This window comes from Morchella importuna, assembly GCF_003444635.1.
Source record: "Morchella importuna strain M04M26 chromosome Unknown Morimp01GS032, whole genome shotgun sequence".
Taxonomy (NCBI): Eukaryota; Fungi; Ascomycota; class Pezizomycetes; order Pezizales; family Morchellaceae; genus Morchella; species Morchella importuna.
Genome location: NW_025763429.1, coordinates 355802 through 374540, shown reverse-complemented (window position 1 = coordinate 374540; position 18739 = coordinate 355802). Strand labels below are relative to the sequence as shown.

The 18739-nt window shown below is 49.3% G+C and overlaps 5 protein-coding genes across 5 annotated transcripts; 3 read left to right on the top strand and 2 right to left on the bottom strand.

Moving 5' to 3' along the window:
* Positions 1-1247: 1247 nt before the first annotated feature.
* On the top strand, positions 1248-3286 carry LAJ45_08891 (uncharacterized protein; the record flags this gene model as incomplete). Its single annotated transcript, XM_046118440.1, has 3 exons — positions 1248-2063; positions 2138-2694; positions 2749-3286. 3 exons carry the CDS (start codon positions 1248-1250, stop codon positions 3284-3286), a joined length of 1911 nt encoding a protein of 636 aa, XP_045968396.1.
* A 7271-nt stretch (positions 3287-10557) lies between these two features.
* LAJ45_08890 (uncharacterized protein) lies at positions 10558-11466 on the bottom strand (the record flags this gene model as incomplete). Its single annotated transcript, XM_046118439.1, has 1 exon — positions 10558-11466. One exon carries the CDS (start codon positions 11464-11466, stop codon positions 10558-10560), a length of 909 nt encoding a protein of 302 aa, XP_045968395.1.
* Positions 11467-11839: 373 nt separating this feature from the next.
* On the bottom strand, positions 11840-12151 carry LAJ45_08889 (uncharacterized protein; the record flags this gene model as incomplete). Its single annotated transcript, XM_046118438.1, has 3 exons — positions 11840-11956; positions 12009-12051; positions 12105-12151. 3 exons carry the CDS (start codon positions 12149-12151, stop codon positions 11840-11842), a joined length of 207 nt encoding a protein of 68 aa, XP_045968394.1.
* Positions 12152-15101: 2950 nt separating this feature from the next.
* Positions 15102-16016, top strand: LAJ45_08888 (uncharacterized protein; the record flags this gene model as incomplete). The annotated part of the gene is made up of 3 exons (XM_046118437.1): positions 15102-15402; positions 15509-15726; positions 15828-16016. 3 exons carry the CDS (start codon positions 15102-15104, stop codon positions 16014-16016), a joined length of 708 nt encoding a protein of 235 aa, XP_045968393.1.
* An 817-nt stretch (positions 16017-16833) lies between these two features.
* Positions 16834-17675, top strand: LAJ45_08887 (uncharacterized protein; the record flags this gene model as incomplete). The annotated part of the gene is made up of 5 exons (XM_046118436.1): positions 16834-16982; positions 17052-17243; positions 17311-17352; positions 17472-17488; positions 17560-17675. The coding sequence occupies 5 exons, from the start codon at positions 16834-16836 to the stop codon at positions 17673-17675; spliced, it is 516 nt and encodes a 171-aa protein (XP_045968392.1).
* Between the last annotated feature and the right edge of the window lie 1064 nt (positions 17676-18739).

Below are 18739 nucleotides of genomic sequence, written 5' to 3'. Positions count from 1 at the left end.
TCTCCATATCACTGAATCTTTGAATTTTTTTTTTTTACTTTCTTCAATCTCTGTCTGCTACTGTTCTATCACCAGTCCAGTTCCAGTCCAGTCCCACGTTGCTTGTCCGGCATAGACATTCATCCGTCCTACCCCCCCTCTCCCCCGGTTGCATTAACTTGCAATCGAAACAGCCACGACTCTTTCTTTCTCTCTCCTCCGAAACAATCGAAACGCCGCCCATCTGATTTGACTGCCCTTTTGTTATTCGAGAGATCAACTCGGCTGCTTTGAAATCATATCTCCGGGAAACGAACCTGTCAAGACAGTTGTTCGTCCCTATTGTCCAGCCACCGCGCTGTGTTAGAAACAGGAAGAAGGGGCCTCTTTTGCAAATAGACTCCGTCTTACAGGCTTAGGCTTGCCTTTCCTCCTACTACTTACTACTACTACTACTACTATCTTCTACTTCTGCTATTTACTTCTTCTACTTCTACTTTTACTACTTTTTACGCTTAACGTACTTGTTTCTCTTTCGTTCCTTTTCATTACCCGCTAGCTGGTATTCGTCATCGAATTGCCATCTGCGTATACAGCACACTGCAGGTTCTGCGAGCCACCACCACTGCTTCTACTAAGCCCCCCCTTTTCTTGAGAGCCATACTCTCTCTCTCTCTTTCTTCATCCTTCCACAGGAAAAAGGAACTCAGGAGCAGGCCCAGCCAACCATATTGACTGTAGACCGTCAATATAACCAACCCCCCCTCCCTCTGAATGCTATAATCGTTCTTTTATTTCTATAACTCATTCACGCTACCATCTGGAATCGTTGCCTGGCTATTTGCAATAACTCAATCGACTACTACTTGCATATTATTCATCTCAATCCGGCGAGATCGTCCTTCGTTCCATCGACAGTACTTCTTCCATTCCGGTCCTGATCTAAACCACTCAGTCTTGGCATCTACTATTCCCACGCTACTCCATACTTGGCATCTACTATTACAAGTACCATTACCGAGTACACGTCGTTCCCTGTAGTAATACTCAAAAGTGGCCACTACTACTAGCGCATATTAGATCTCCCCACCTCCCTCTTCTTCCACCCCCCCCCCCCTCTTTCAACATCAACAGGACCCGTTAATCTTAATCAAAACTACTATTACCACCAGCCAGCTGCACACCTCTCGAGCAGAAGACTTTAACCACTAGTCTCTGCTCGTCTGTTACAGCCCCAAATCTACACACCCCCTATGGCGCTTCCGAAGATGACTACCGACCCCTATGCAGTCCTCGGAATACCTAACGATGCCGCCACAGCCGCCATCAGGAGTTCATACAAGAAGCTAATCCTGCAATGCCATCCCGACAAGGTGAAGGACGAGTCACTACGCGAGGAAAAGGCCATTCAGTTCCAGAAGGTCCAGGAGGCCTACGAGCTCCTGATCGACAGTCGCCGCAGGCGGAAATACGACGAAGAACTGGTGAAGCAGGCCAAAGCAGCAGAAGAAGCAGCAGCTAAACCACCACCACCACCCCCACAACCACAGCCACAACCAATGCAGACGCCCCACATGGCCCATGCCCACCCCCACTCATCACATCGGAGCGCCAGCGGACCCGGGCCATCCCCAGGAAGTGCGGAGCGAGCATCAGAGAGGACAGATCGACCGAGGAGGGAGAGGAGTGGTACTAACCCGTCGCCAGATGACAGACAGAAGGAGAAGGACCGGGAGGCGAGGCATGCAAGGAAGCGAGCAGAAGGACGGGGGGATAGAAAGTCGAGGGAAGAGTCCTCGTGGAGTCAGGAGGAGCGGAATATGAGGAAGGAGACGCAGGAAGAGCGTTATGCGTGGATAGAGCAAGAGGAGGCGAGGAAGTTTGAGGCAGCAGAGCGGGAGCGGTTATTAAGAAGGGAGTATGAGGAGGCTCAAAGGTATCCACAGCCGCAACCACAGGCCCCACCACAGTCACATTCGCGCCATCCCGATGAACAACCGACAAAGAAGGGATACAATAGATACAACCCGACGGTTCCCCGCGAAAATCATCATACGACCGACAATACGAAATTCCGATCCCGAGTACGAAAGTTCCGCCAGCAGCACCGATACCGCCGGTGGTACCCGACGTCCGACCCGGATATCTCGAAGCGAAGAAGGCTGAAGAGGAGAGGCTTGCCAAGGTCAAGGCGAAGATGAGCATGGCGGATGAACCAATCAGACCGCCTGTTTCAGAGGAGCGAGGGGATCTTAGAGCATCAGAAAAAGAGCAGGAAAGGCTACAGAGACAGGACAGAGAGCGCCGAGAAAGAGGGGGTAGAGATCGGGAGCGAGATCGTGGATCCGAGGTCCCGCACACTCGCGAACGAAGGTCTTCAAAAACCCCACCAATATTACGCAGAGGATCCTCTGTCACTTCAAGATGCGACGAAGTCCCTTCGACTCCGATGATGCGCCCCGCAGTCTACGGAGCATCGGCCCCAACCCACAATACCTCCCCATACTCTTCTAGCGGAGCAGCCAACTACGCGCCAAGACGAAGACACAGCAGCCCAAGTATCGAGAAACAGGCGTCCCGCATGCACCCTCGCGAGGGACCGGCACCGTGCGACTCTGGATACTCAAGCCCATCATCAACCGATACGCCAGTTCCCGACAAGAAAGTGCATACGTCTGAAACGCGCACGCCTGAAATGCGCACTACTACAGATGGGTAAGCACAGTAATGTCAATGATAAGTTTAACTTTTGCTGATTTTTCCCCCAAGCATCGATACTTCAAGTGGGACATGGAAGAGGTATACCTTCGAGGTTTACATCCACGAAAACATGGAAGCCGCCGCACAAGCCAAGGGAGGTGTACCGTCAGGGACCCACTACCGCCAACCTAGCTCCACCTCACCCTCAATACACCCCGCCGACCCCGCATGCGGCCCCGCACAGCCTCTCCCCGCCGAGCATGTCCGAAAAGCGGCGGAATTCTACGGCATACCATACTATCCTCCACCACCGGGCAGCAGCATCCACCCCCACTCGCCGCCAAGCAGTCACCACCCCCATTCGCCTCACTCGCCCCACGCCTCGCCGCCAAGGCATTCAAGCTCAAGGCACCACCACTCGCCCACGCTCTCGCCGAGGCTGGTGTCGGAGCCGGTGTTTGTCTCGCCAGGACTGTCGAGGTCAAACACGATGCCGACGTCGCACGCAGCTTACGCATCACACCCATCGCGGCCCCGGGAACGAGGGGATCACGGCGGGTATGGGTATGCGCCGTCACTGGGCCGCAATTCCACTTTCTCTAGTTAGTTAGCTTTTTCTTGTTATCATCATCATCATACCATGTGTTTTATGTTAGTCTAGATGAAGGGCAAGTGGCTGGTGTCTTTTTTTGTTACTTGTAGTAGTGGTGAATTGCGCGCGCGCACCCCCCTTTTTGTTTTTCTGGGTTATATGTGGGATGTTTTGATGAAACGGAGAATTGGAACCCTTTTTTTGGTTGTCTTTTTTTTTGGTCGGTGGGCTGCTTTGGTTTTGGGGACGGTACTAGGGGCAGGGGGTGCGGGAGGGAGTGTGATAAGGCCTTTTTTTGTGACTTTTTTTATCTATTTTTTTTGGTGGCTCCTTCTCATGGGGGTTGCTTGTTATTTTTTTGCTTTCGGATCTGTTTTTTCTTTTTTTTATCTTTTTATCCGTGGGGTGTTTATTGCTCGTTTTTTTTTTTTTTTGGTTGCGGTTGCGGTTTTTGTTTTATCGGATGCCAAATGCTACTTCTATAGCTTACCTACAATCTTTTTTCCGTCGTCTCCTCCTCCTCCTCCTCCTCTCTTTCATCTCCCACATTGTGTGTTTATTTCGCTGTTTATTTTTTGGGTGCCATTCCCTTTTTTTTCTTTGCAAACTGCCAATGATCAATTGTGGGGTTTTATTTTTTGGGAATTACCGGCCGTTTTTTTTTTTTTTTTGGTGACTGCATTTTTTGCGCTTTACTTGCTACTAAGTTACTAAGCTACAGAAGCTACAGAAGCTGCAGGAGCTACTAACTACTATACCCCTTATTATGTGGTATATCAAATCCTCCGCTTTTTTTTCTTTTTACTTGCTTTTTTTCTTTTTTTTCTTTTTTTTCTTGTCTCTATGGCAGCGGGGCGGGTATGTGCATTTTGCATTTCAGATTTTTTTATTTTTTTGCGGGGATGGGGCGGACCGGGGGTAATTTTTTTTTGGTTGACTCCTTGGAGTCTTGCCGGCCCCCCTCGTGCTCTATTATGCATGCATGACTTTTGATGTCTTTACGTCTCATGAATAACTATATACCAAAGAAAGAAGGAGAAGGAGGAATTGAAGGAAGGAAACGGAGCCAAAAAAAAGAGGATATACCCTACTATACCATTTCTGTTTTTAGCAAGATATAGCAACAATCATGGCATGTCAAACAACCCACCGCACTGACCCACCGACCCACCGACCCACGGGCTCACCGGCCGATTGGCGAGAAGAAACAAAGTAAGAAAGAAAGGCGCGATATACATAGCAGACACCAGGCAGCAGGCAGACAAACTCGACATTGCAGACTACAGTCGCTCACCTACCGACGGCGGATCCTGTCTGATGGTTCTGTTTGCAGTAATTTGCCCTTGGCGTCCAAAACCTAACTCTTTTATTGGCCTCAAATCCCTGACCGCCATTAGACAGGATCCGCCTTCACCCCGTGAGTGACTGTAGCTAGATAAACTCCATACCCGGTTTACCCGCCCATCGAATCGAGTCGGATCGGATCGCACGAGTCAGCCCTGTGGGGCCCGTTCGTTCGCACCTGCTGGTCCGGAAACGGGGGTTGGCTCAACCACGGTACTCTACCGGTTTGCACATACGGTTGGAGGAGGGGGAGAAGGGGGGATGAACGAAGGGTAGCTACACGGCACACAGCACACAATGGACTTCGGTGTTTCAGCTGCTGCGTGCATAACCTGGCGTTTCGTTCCCGGTGGCGGACCGACCATTCTTTATCTGGTGGAGTTTTTTTCAATTACGGGGAGGGTTGCTGCATGGGCTGTTTTCGGGGAGCGAGGGGAGCGAGAGGGATACATACCGTCCGTACCGTAACTTGTACTTGTTTTATGATTTTTTCTCCGTTTGATTTTTCCCGTTTGGAATCAAAGTGTACTATGTACTCCCCGAATTGTGTTTACTGTTTGTTTCTGTTGCATATTTTCCTGTGTTCCCTTTTTATGATTTCTCCTACCCCATTTTATGCACCCCATGTTTTCCTTTTTCTTGACACGATATGATGACGGTGATGATGATCTTCTGGTTAGTCTCTGACCAGACGAGCTGTTTTCCTTTGACTCTGCTCTGCTCTGTGACATTTGGGAGGTTATTGAGACTTGCTAAATTGTTTTTTTCTTCTTCTGATGTTGTGATGATATTGAAGACAGGGATGGGGTTTGGAGCTAGGGATTTTCCCGGGGTACAACTTAGTTGAGGACCGATGAGGTTGAACCCTTTTTTTGGACCTAATAGTAACACAGATTGTAACAAACGAAAAAAGGGAACATACCAAAGAATTATTTCTAAAGAACGCCGCGTTCCTACATACACACCTCGTGCACTTGATGAGATGGCGAAGGGCCTTCCTATTGCTGTTGGAAATGATTGGAGAAGGATTCGAGATCTACATATCTCCCTCAGTTCAGTTGGCCATCGAAATGTATTTTATGCAAGCTTCTTTTTTTTTAGAACCCGTGAGCGAGTGACATCATATTATCTCTAGAAATCTTCTCGAAGATTTCACTACAGGGCAGAGATAGATGATGACTTGGTACCGTATCTAAGCTGGACCGGAGCATCTGCTGCTGTTTCAGAGAATTGTGGTAGAGTATACCCTATTGATTATGGTGGAGGTACATATTCTCAAACATCGACGTCTGTATCTTAGTTGCCGGGTTTCTTGGCGGGTGTTTTACTTGGCATTTCCTTACCAATGGTTCCCATTCCAGTCAGCATGTGTAACCAACGACAACATCAGGTTCGCCAAACCTCCGCGATAGCTCCCGTTTCGTTTGGCTGGCGATCGAGGGAGGACAGTGAAAACGCAAGATGGTCGAAACAAACACCTCCTCATCTGCAGGTGGGTGATATAACCATGACACGCCAGCCTTCTCTTTCTCGCTTCCTCCTTGCTCCTGCAGCTCCGTCCAGTCGGGCCAAAAGATTATCTCCTATGCAGAAAACCAATTAATCGCTTAATTGTGCACATACGCCTTGGGTGTATCTTTATCCCAGGCGAACGAACCAGCTGGTCTGTTTTCCGTTTAAAGGGAGGGGGTGATGTTTTTTTGGGAATACAGTGGTGCATGCGTGGCAGTTGATATTTTTTTCCATTTGACAGCCGCCACACTAGTTGACATGGCGCATCGGAATTGGATGGATGGGATTGGGATGGTCTTCGTCTTGATTCCTGTTTGCCAACCATACATCACAATTTCAGAGTCGAATTTGTATTTGATTCCCCCGCCGACACTCTATAGAGCAGTGTGGAACTCATGCGTGTGTGGTCCGGTTGAGAATTTCCAGCGCAACCCAATGAATAAGTTGAATTTTCACTCACACACCCCTTTTTTTCCTTTTCTTGGTGAAAAGATGAGGGAGGATAGTTTTTTTTTGCTCTGCTGTTTTAGCTCAGCGTCCTCCACTGTGCTCCTACACACATACCAACTCAAGCTAAACAGAGTAGGTACATGGTACATAGATTCGTAGGACAGGTAGGGGTTCATCGTCGATCGGCGGCGTAAATTATTAAATTCCGGGGAAGAAAACCCTTGTCACTATCCATATACACTAGGTATTTTGCAGGCCTGGTTTGTTTGTCCCGAGAGTCGACAGGTTACAAACGTGTTTTTTTTCTTTTTATATTTTAGTTTGGGCGTTGATTCTTTCCTCGGATCGAGAAAACGTTTGACGTGGTCCCCGGTTCCGGTTTTCGGGAAGTCAACGGCGTCCGGCGGGAGTTGGTTGCGTCTTATGTAACTCAGGCCCGCCCCGCCCGCCGGGAACGATGTTTTTTTCTTTGGTTTTTCTGAGGAAGGGGGAAATATTTTTGTTGAGTGATTGGGCTTGGTTTGGTTCTCAAGCCGCCCACTTGGGCTGAGTTTTTATTATTCCTTTTCCCTTTGGTACCTGAGCGAGTGAATGTGCTCATACGTCTATCACAAGTATCTAGTTACTCCCTACATGATGTAGAGCAGAGAAGTGCGTAGAAATTGTAATGAATTAGACGTCTGGTGCATGTATACGCACCTAATTGACTATTTGTATGTAGATTAGTAGTAGATACTCTAAGGTACATAACTGGGTCGAGTGCATAAGCAACCCTTGTAACATTTACGTCCCAAGATCTGTAGAGTAGAAAACTGTGCAGCTTATTGAAGACTAGAAGATATGCACACGCTGTTTCTAGCAACTGCGTGTAACGGTACCGCTACATAGTCTACTATGCGGCGAATTATACTCTATCCGGCCGGGCTCTGCGCTGCCATAGAGTAGAGTAGACCAGTCTATACACTAATCTATGTAGGGCACCTTTACATTAGTATGTTTTCTTTTTCCTTTTCTTTCTCGGTAGTACCATTAGTTAATCCATCTATAGTAGGTCGTAGTATGCACTAGAGCCTCAAGGCGGATAAAAATTATTCTTTAGCTAATTAGGTAGAAGCAAACTTGGTATGGGTTATGATTGGTGAGGCCCGACATAAGAGATCACTCGCTATCGATGACTCCGTCAGCCTTCTGCACAATGCATAACATACTAGCAGTTTTACTGAGTGCAAACCACCCGCGATTGGGTAAGCGGGTGAGGGAATCGATCAACCAGGTCTCAGGTGAAGACACCGAGTGATATATGGTGACTCACTTTCGTAACTCAGGCAAACTAGTTGCCCAACAGAAAGACTAATTCAACGACTACGTTGTCGTATCCCCCAGTCAGAGTCTCCATAGACACTATCAAACAACGCAGAGATCCAAACAACGCAGAGGTCTAGGATGGCAACTAATCCAGTCGGCGGCCTTGTTACTCAGGCGGTAACGAAATAATCCATATGATATTTCGTAGATGCGTGTGGAACACAGTTCGAATATGGTGGCTCCAGTCGCCGTAGTAGATAAATCAGCTGCCTATTGTCTAGGTTCCAGCTCCAGCGATGTGTCTGGAGATTGGGGCATTTCCTGCATGTTGTGTGACGAGGATGCTGTCAACAGTTATGTAGATATGCCATGCTGTAGATCTATTATCTGCATATTTATTTCCTGCAGAGGAGCAAGGTATACCCTGCTGGCCCGAGAGTCGGGAGGTCGGCCGGAGAATTGGAGAAGGATGTCTGTGATAAAGATAAAAGCATGTGCCCATTCATGTATCGCCGAAACAACTGGGAGGAGACTTACAAGACGTAGCTATAGAGAATGAAGTTAAATCTAGGCTACTTCAGGGCTGACTGCATGCAGCAACGGTGTTCTCAACTGGGGGCTCAAACGCCTCGCCGAGGAGACATATGCAGGTAACATCCCGGGAGAGATGGTGATTTTCGGTAGAACCCTGCCATGACTCAACTAGAGAGGAGATCCATCACGTAACCTGTCAGGCCCAGATTTCGACGGCTGAGGCAATATCACACGGAATCACAGTTTGGGTGAGTAAGCTCGTGTGCGGTGCATTATATATTTGATGCAAGGCACCGATAATCAATTTTGCAGGCCGAGAGTATGTAGTAGGGTCTCGAAGGCAGAAATTGTCAGCCTCATGCATGCACGATTAGCCTTGTGAATACGACGAGGATTGTGTGAAGACGTCTCGATCTCGGGTGGTGTGACAGGTGTAGTACATACCACGGGCCAGGGTTAGGTGTATATTTAGCAAACGCAACCGGGATTTTGATATTGTAGGAGATGATATGATATATTTGAGGTCACAACTATAGATGTAGAGCATTAAAATTATATTGTTGAACAACTAAATTTAGTGAAGCGAAGGATGGTTATTTGGAGGAAACTGGCTATCTATAGATTATGACCTTCCATCTGATGCGTGTCTTCCTGTTTTATGTGACCGTGTCCTCTAAGTGTCAACCTGAATCCCTATGAGTACATGTAAGTACTACTTTCTGACCTATCCTTATACGCTATGATACCTTGTGGAATCGTCTAACACTCGAGTCTTCATCTCCCTGGGGTTTCAGCCATCAACTTCTCAAAGTATCTCTACATAAATAAGTGAACAGACACCTCAAATAGGAGGGAAATAATAATTATTTACTTCTTGTATAGATATACGCTTAATATTGCCGGTCCAAGTACAAAGAACCCCAAAATTACTGACCGTCTTATTATTAGCGGTGCCGAAACATACAAACAGTCGGATACTATAAGCTAGGGTGAGATATCTACTAGCTTATAGTGCTTTCAAGTGAGTTGCAGAGGTCGAGAAGCTCCGGCGACATCGGGCAAAACCAGTAATAAGGGCCGATTCTCAGCTCCGGCCACCGCTCACCCCTTCAGGGAAATCGGGATCAAAATAGCCTCCTAATTTATCCTACCACAAAGAAGAGGAAGAAGATGATGATGGTGACATTTACCTAGACCTGTGTCATCTTAGACTTTTCCGAAATAAGAAACCGGCGTTTTTTTTATTTTAGGAGGAACAAATTTGTAGGCCACATATCTCGGCCTGTAATTGTGATCTAATTCTACATGTGAGGGCCCATCCCCATTTTATTCTAACGTATAGCACTCATATAACCTAGGGCATGACTTGAGGCTGGCGCTGCCGTGGACGCCGCCGAATCGAGTGATAGGTTATGATTTAAATTACGGGGAGATATTTAGCCAATCCCTAATTCGAGTCTTCTTTCGTGCAACATGTCCACAATTGAAGGAATACCTGCTCATGGGTAGTGTCCCCAATGACGCGCGCAGATAGACTGTGGGGTTTTGATTTTCTGCTAACGGTCTGTTCTGGGTCTGTTGACACGCAAACTAGCTGTGGTCGCTGGGGCCATGCGCATGCGGGTATTGGGTATTCCATAGAAGTGCAGATTATGCTGAAAGAACGTTGAGAAAACGGACCCTTTGTTCTGTAGACCGAGCCACTGATTAAAAAGTTTCCCACAGAAATAAAGCACTTGCAACGGGAGTTCACTGGTTTTGTGGTTCTAGTGCCTGGCGCGATGCACTATTTCAACATCCACGAGCTCCAATAAATTAACAAAACGAGGCCATTCTGAGTACATGCAAGAGGACTGAGTGGCCATGTTACGTCCAAATTCTGGGTAGGGTTATGTCAGATTCGCGCGTTGGCGCCACCATAAATAATTCGGACCACTATTCACCTTCTTACTACCTTTTGGTGTATTCGATTATGGATCTAAATTATCGATTAACTACGTCAAACAAAACTTTTATCGGCAGCTACATATAGCACACCCAACCATCACCCAACTAACCAGCCAGGGGGGCCAACAAAGGAAACAAAAAACGAAACAGCGAGAAAAGAAAAAAAGCAGTCGCAACAACTCGCAGCCCCGCCTTCACCCGAACACCATATACGCCAATTTCCATCCCCGCCTCATCACACCCCACCACACCCGCAACCTCCCACTCGCTGCAAACACGAACACCACTAATGCCACCCCCGAAACTGTATAATACCAATCCCACTCGAGCTCAACCATCGCCAGCGCACACCATCCCACCAGAAACGTAATAATAGAGATCACAGTCCACCGCCACTCCCAGAGACAGGCTGGAGAAGGCAGCTCGAGGTGGTACTCTTGCAGTGGGGAGTAGATGTTCTCGTCGCTCCAGGAACCTTGACCAGGGGTAGGGGTTTGATACAGATACTCAAAGGGCTTATACCCGTGCCAGCTCTTGCTCGCGCTAGGGGTTACGCTGGGACGAGGAACCGGCAACGGCGTCACAAGATCCAACAACTCAGATAGATTCTCCTCATGCTCGCTATTTCCACTCGTACTGGGACGTGCAGGGACACGAGGGACTGGCAGCGGTGTCTCAAAATCTAACAAATCACCATACTCCTCACCCGGCGATGGCGGGGCCACTTCGTAGCTACTCCGTGCGTAGAGGAGAGATAGTACCTCGTCACTTATATCTGCATAGCTATAACAAGACTCTGCGTATTCGCTGCTTTCGTAACCTGAGTACGTATCAGCTCTGTCGAAGAACGGGTCGTAGTCGCCCCGCTGGAAGGGCCCGACAGTGTCGAAAGCTTCGGAGGTTCCGAGGATGTGTTGGGAGGGTCTGGTGGTGTCGTCACTTTCTGAGCTTCCTGGAGAGACGGGGTATAGCGGCGGTGGGTCGCGAGTGATGGGTGGTGACGCGGGCGCGGAGAGGAAAAGGCGCGGGAACGATAACGACCAGGGGGAGAACTGGAGGGTTAGTTTGTAAGCCATAGGGGCGGTGGAGATGGGGGTAGGCATAGGGATCGATTGTGGTGTAGATGAGTCTTCTGGCGTTGTTGTGTGCGATTAAGGTTGCAATTGTGCTAAAGTTATGGTTGAGGTTATTGCTGTGGTTTTTGTAGTACTTAATGGGGGAAGTTTCGTAGGTGGAGACAGGCGAGTGCTAGTTATAGTTATAGGATGGCGATTATCAAGATGGAGCCTTGGTGGTTCTGAAAGAAGGTCGTCTTCAAGGTACTGTTGAATGCGGACATGCTGAAAAGACTACCTCGTCTTGAAAACCGAGATGAATCATCGCCGTAACCCACCGGTTTGACTGCATGCACCTATGGCATGTACTCTTCTTTGATTCCCAATGCCATCTCTAGTAATTTGGTGTACCCTCAGCTCTCTACTGCCGATAGCACTCTACTTTAGCTTGGCCATACATGTTGGGAGCAATACCCTGGGCGAACCACTCAACTGGTCGTTTTTTGAAGTGCACATCGATGATATTACAAGCGCAAACCTTGCTTCGCTATTAGTAACACCTGGAGACAGGGTCGTTCGGGCGTGGCTACTTGTATCGATCGTGATTGTATTGGAACGCTTGCGCTTGAATAACTGGTGAGTGGTTAGCTTCTAGTTGTGATCATGGTCAAAAGCGATAGAAATACCGAACCCCATTCTCAGACATCATTTTCAACCGCTCACACTGCGCCATGCCTGGAGGCGTAGTTGTTGCCGTACCCTGACTTCTGACGTTGTTTCTTGTTGCAACATCCACGTCTTGGCGCGCCTCCGTTTTATCACTTTCTCTTAAAGAATTAACAGCGCCGAGACTTCACGATTCAGTGGTGTAGGGGTATCACGGGCGCTTGCCATCCTTGCAATGATATGCGCCCGACCCGGGTTCGATTCCCGGCTGATTCATAATAAGGGCAAGTTCCTAGATTTTTCTAGTAGATCCAAAGTTTGTGTCTCTTTTGCTGTGGTTATTATGAGTAGGCTCTTGTAAGGCGGAGGAGTATTTGTAGGATTTACTACGACTTGGTTCATTACAAGTCAAAAATAGAGGCAACTCTAATGATAATAGCAGAGAAATCCTATTAAGTTGTAGCACTATCCTCAATTCAATTTTTCAAATCATTTTTAAGGGCCCGTTTGGGAAGGGGCCCAAGATGGAGTTATGGGAGCTGATCAAAACTCCGTCCTGGGTAAAAGCTCTAGATAGTTCGAGAAAATAATTCTAGATAATACGTACATGCAGTTTGGCGGGGGTCTGGAAAAACAACATTAACTCTGCCAGAGGCGGGGTTTTCAAATCGCCCCTTTTAACACTACCATTGACACTATTGCGGACGGCTACATGATACATACGTGCTTAGTAGATCCAATGCGAGGTTGGTACATTCTTTGTTTCTCCCGAGTGATTGTCTATGATGCGACGGGCTATCGGGAAGACAAGGGGTACTACTTGCTTCCTCTTCACCGCCCCATAATCTCTCTTCCCTCATACCATCCCACCCACCACCCATTCACCCAGCTAAGAAGGATATAGCCCACAAACAGCCATCGCTTCTTTCTCTCCTATGGGGATGGAGTCTGGACACCAATCACTATACACGCCATCGGCCTCGGATTCACAACGGTGAGATGGAAGAGCACGAGGAAAGGGTTGAAATTCATGTCTTCGTGTTACCGAAAAAGCCCTCTTAACATCGTTTGGCCTTTAATGTAGCATGATCGAAGGCCGGTGTTGCGGGTGAGATTCGACCATGAGAAATAGGCAGTATTGTTAATTTTACTGCTGCTAGATTTTCGCTACTCCTACGTTCAAAAACTTCACCTGCGGTTGCGAAAAGTTGGAAAACTGCTATTGTCAATACCATGATACTTCAACCACAACAGTACCGCAAGGATCTCTAAGAGATTGAGCCACGTACCCGATAGCTCTCTCAGAACTGTTACCTGGTGGTACCGCTCTTTATGTGGAGTCTATAAACGGGTTATGCATGTATATGTAGGTACTCCTCTCCACTACTCAAAGTTTATATGATCTCTCCTCCCAATATGTATGTATAGGGTAAACATCTGCTAAGAAATCCCTCCCTAGTTATGTCGATATGGATTACCGCTTCTTATTATTCTTCGCTGTTCGCCACCATAGATCTAGAACCACCTGCTCCCGCTAGCTCCAGAAGCCACAACCCTGGTATAGGGCTGGTCAAGAAGTATAGATTGGCAACGATTAGTAGATCCCTTTCATCATCATCATACCGGGATACAGGAGGGTGATTTTCAGAGTCACAGTAGGTTTCGGATCACCTCTTTACAAATTCCTTTAATTCCTTCTTTGTTTTTCCATGCGCAGATGGAATTTGACGTACCCTTCCTCTTTTGTTATTTCCCGCTCCCGCAAACATTTTCATATCACTAACAAGCATTAGCAAAGAGTGCCCCCGCTGAGAAATGATCATGCCGTGTCACAGCAGCAGGGATACCACCGAGTGATAACCCAAGTAGGAACATACCAGCTCTAGGGTTAGGGTTAGCTACCTACTTCACCACACTGGAGCTGAAAAAAAACAACCTCCGAGAAAGAAAAAAAAACCTCGTTCCGGATAATCAGACACTTCGAAACCCGCCCCGTTCTACCCAAATCCACCCCTGGCGCTAAAACCTGCCCTGTTTCTAGAAACAAAAAGGAAAAAACGGGCTTATATATCGCCACCTACATACATAGGGTCCGTGAAGTGGATCAGTAGATCGTGTTGAGTAAATATACCTACATCCACATAATCGCCATACTAAACAGTATGTACCTAAGTAGAGTAGAGTAATGGAGAGAGCAAGAATAGAACCCGCTGCCGCCCGCCCGCCAAGACACCAAGACACCAAGCCAAGCAGCCAAGCTCCCAAGCTCCATGTGCAGCTCACCAATGATAACTCCACAACCTCGTGTCACCATCACGGTGAGACAGCAGTAGCAGCTTCTAGGCGGCTAAGCAAGCAAAGAAACACTTTTGAGCGCTACACAGAAGAACGGTTCTGGGATACCGCTGCAGTGGGGAAAAAAAAAGAAAACCGGTAGAGGACAGAGCGGTAGGATGCGGTACCTGGCATGGGCGGCGGGTGGGGGAGTAATCATTGGTAGGTACAGGCAGTAGAAGGGGCGGTAAATGATTTGAGGAGCAGGAGGAGGGTGGAGGTCAGTGGGTTGATGTGCTCTGTGTAGAGCACTTAGTGCAGAGTGCATTATACTCGGTAGCTAACCGGCCGGTACCGCAATAGCGGTAGCACCATCGATTTCCCACCGGTTGGGGGTGAGTGGATCAGCAACATTGAAGGTTAATTGTACCTACCTGCAACCCGGGTAGGTATCGGTGGGGTGGTATAAGTACCAACTATCAGGCCACTGCTGGAGTACTTTTTTTCTTTCTCCATCAGTAGTTCTATGTCTGGCTAGCTTGTTCATTCTCTATCTTCTCTCTTTTTCTCTCTCTCTTTTTTTCTCTTTTCGTTCTTTTTGAGGTTCCTTTGATAGGATACCCACTCATAGTTACACTCATTGCTTGCTTTGATACCTACGTTCATTCATTTCATCCATCCATCCATCCACTTTCCGTCTTTCCAATCATTTCCACCCCAGTACACCACCCACCCACAACACCATGCACTCACCCATCCTCCCAGCAGCAGCAGCAGCCCTCCTGCTCTCCCTCCTCGCGCCTGCCGCCCGCGCACACATGATCTTCAACACGCCCTCGACCTGGGGTCTCGCCACGCAAGGCGGTGACCTCGAAAAACCGCTCAACGCCGCCTTCGGCCCTAGCTGGCCGCACCACGGCGCAAAAAAGGACACCGAGGAGGTTGTAACCTTCACGCCGGGCAGCAACCCATCGTTCCCTATCACGTGCGGCGAGGCCGCGGGGGAGCCCGGGAAGGCGGCGGGCGTGTGTAAAACTGAAGCCGGTATGTCACCCCCAATTTCACTCCCCTCCCCCACAGTCTGATTTAAAAAAGAGAAGAAAGGAAGGAAAGAAGGAAGTAGGCTGATATGTGTGTGTGTGTGCGATAGATTTCCACGGCGGCGGCGGCTGCGCATTATCGATTGCGTATAACGCGGGGGGAACGCCCAAGCCGGAGGACTTTGTGGTCTTCTCCGTCACCCACGACTGCCCGACGTTCAACAAGTTCAATCACAACTTTGCCGTGCCCGCGAACCTGCCAGCGTGCGAGAGCTGCGTGTGTGCGTGGCACTGGGTCCCGGATCCAGATTTTGCTGCGGACGAGTCGGTATGTTCTTCCCTCCCTTTTTTGTTGGTCTAGCGGTGGGGTGTGGCGGGATGGATGGGGTGAATGATTGCTCATTGCTGACTGGTGGTGGGTGGTGATAGTACATGAACACGTTCAACTGCGCGGTGGGCGGTACAACGAAGGGCAAGATCACGGGCGGGAAGACGCCGAATTACTTTGGTGTGAGCGGGTACGAGGGCGGCGGGGAGCGGCCCATGTACAAGAGCACATTCCCGGCGGGGGCACAGAAGCTGACGGTGGGCGCGGCGGGGAAGAGGTGGGTTGCTTAGCTAGGAGGGTGTGGGTATGTGGGCGGTAGAGTAGGCTGTGGAGTTAGATAGGCCCTGGTTGGTCACTTAATGTTTAGCTTAGAGTATATATATATATGGGGATGTTTTGAATAGAATATATATCGGTTGATGCATGGACCTATGTGATGTTGTGTGGACGGGGAAGAAAATAGAGGCGGTGATGGAAAGGTTGTGAAATGTGCAGATATCGTGAGGATTTTTTTTGGTTCGCCCGGAGAAGCATTGGTCTGTCCGGGTCTGAATTCAAAGGCGGTGTCCGACATGATGCAAATATCAGCCGTGGAATTGCTTTGTGTCTACATATCTGCACGGTAGAGTACGGGAGGGATGTCAGCCAATCGCAAGCCCTCCACCCAGAAACTCCAGTATTACACGAGTAGAGTAAGAAGTTTAAAAGCTGCCTTTCAAACTCAATCATTCATTGATATACTGAATTGACCCGAGTGGTTAGATGCCACTTCCCTACCTAGAAGGTAAAGTTTGCATCTTGGCCCCATATCGCAAGACATACATATCTCGACAGTACCAGTGTGCTCTAGAGTGCTCCTCCTGTGGTGGTTTGCATAAAGCTCAAATCCCGTAAGCCCGGTCAGAGCCCTTACCAGACCGGCCCTTGGTAGGTGGAGCTCTTGTATGTGCCTAGCTCCTGCATCCGCTTCATGCCGCGATGATGTTGAGTTTGTGATCCGGCAGCTGTGGGAACTGCCATAATTGAGCGCAAACATGCAACCGCAGTTAGTTTGCTAAACGAATAAATCCACTGGGAGTAGAGAGAGAGAGACGTTGTAGAATTGAAATGCTAGGATGGATGGAGCCGGAGGTGTTCAGTGGTTACACACACACAGTGGTTGCACAAAGCGTGATAGTCCGTGCGGTGTGGTCTTGGCAGCGATATAACATCAACGCGTCTCTCTCCCTTCCTCTCTTCCCTCCCCAGACATCACGGTACGTCCCCCACAGAACCCCCCCCCCCCGATCCCTCCCCCCCTTGATTTCATATCTAACAACCACCAGACACGGGGATCTCAGTGACGACACAAAGAGAGCACACTACCGCCGTCGCTCCCTCCCCGGAGCGGAGCCGACGCACATGGGTGACCACGAACAGAGATCGGAGAGCATCCCCATCGTCGCGATGTCCATCCGCCTAGCTCGAGCTCGCAGCCCCCTCCCCACGCCACCTCCATCTCCTCGATTCCTCACGGGGTGTGCGGGACGGCGGCAGATGAAGAAATAGATAGAGGGCGCGAGGGCATGTGATGATGACCCACAGACCTACGGAGACCGATACTGCTGATGTGGCCGTGACTAGTGGGTCCGCCGGGTTAGGGCCTGGCTTGGGCTGCGAGAGTAGACCCGGGCTATGGAACTGGCGGCGGAGACGGTGGCGCGGCTGGTGGTGAGGTATGGTTGATGATGGGGTGTTGGATGTAGTTTTCAATCTGATGCTGGTATGCCCCCCCCCCCCCCCCCTTCTCTTTCTTGACTGGCTCCGCCGCTGACTTGGGCATTGGATACACAGAGCGTTTCTCTCTCTCTGGCTTCCTCTCTGTCGCGTCTCGTGTATGGGGATTGGTGTGTGCTGTGTGTGTGTGGTGCGGTTGCGGCCCGAGCGACGCACAAAACTTTGCCTGGTGATGACAAAAAATCAAAAGCCAAATCTGACCCGTTAACCCGGGCGCCCTCTTGCGCGGATCTGTTTTCTTTCCTTCGGGGAGGGAGGTGGGTCTGTGTGTGGGGTGCTCTGTGGTTGGCGAATGATCAAAAAAAATTGAGAGCTATAATTTTTATCTGAAGGCCCCCTCATCCCTTTGCCCCTTTTCGTATGAACTTGTTTTTTTGTACCTTGTTTGGCAATTTGATGGGTTCGCGAGTCATGTAGACAATAATTTAAACCTTTTATATTCCTAACATGTTGACTTCTACCTCTCCTCTACAGCTAATCCAGATTCCAATTGACCACTCTCACCAGATTTCAATTGACCGCATCTCATCTCTAGCTACCCCACCACATCACCACCCAACACCCTCCCCACCCTCCCCCAGTCCACCTTCTCCACCTTCTCCGGCCTCCCCCACTCCCTCCCCACCTCACCAGGATCCTCCCGCCCCGGCTCAACACACACCACCCTCCGCACCCTCACCTCCGGACACACCAGCTCCCGCCAGTCCGGCACACCCCCGCGCACATGGTCCCACGCGCACAGCAGCAGGAAGAATCCATACCCGAGCGCCAGCCCGGCCAGCGTCTGCGCGAGGAAGGTGTAGAGGCGTGCGCGGGCGGCGGCCCAGTTTATGGTGGGGGGTGGGCGGCGGCGGTGGAGGCGGCGGGTGCGTTTTGGGCGTGGGGAGGGGGTGGGGGAGGAGGACGGGGAGGGGGCGAGGGGGGGTTTGTAGATTGCTTTGGGGCGCATGGTTTGGTGGTTGGTGGTTGGTGGTTGTTGGGTTTTGGTTTTGGTTGTGGGTGTGGGTGTGGGTGTGTGTGTATATGTGGATAGATGTGTGTTGGTGAATGAAGAAAAGAAAGGGGGTATATATATACCGCCGGATTCAAGAGCGTAAATGGGGGTCTTGAAATACATATACCACTACCTACACGCATAGATAGCAGTTGCTACAAGAATTTACCAAGTGCATGTGTCTCTCTTGTATCAAAGCTTCATAACCATGAAAACCGAACCGCTGCAGTGACAGTCCCCTCA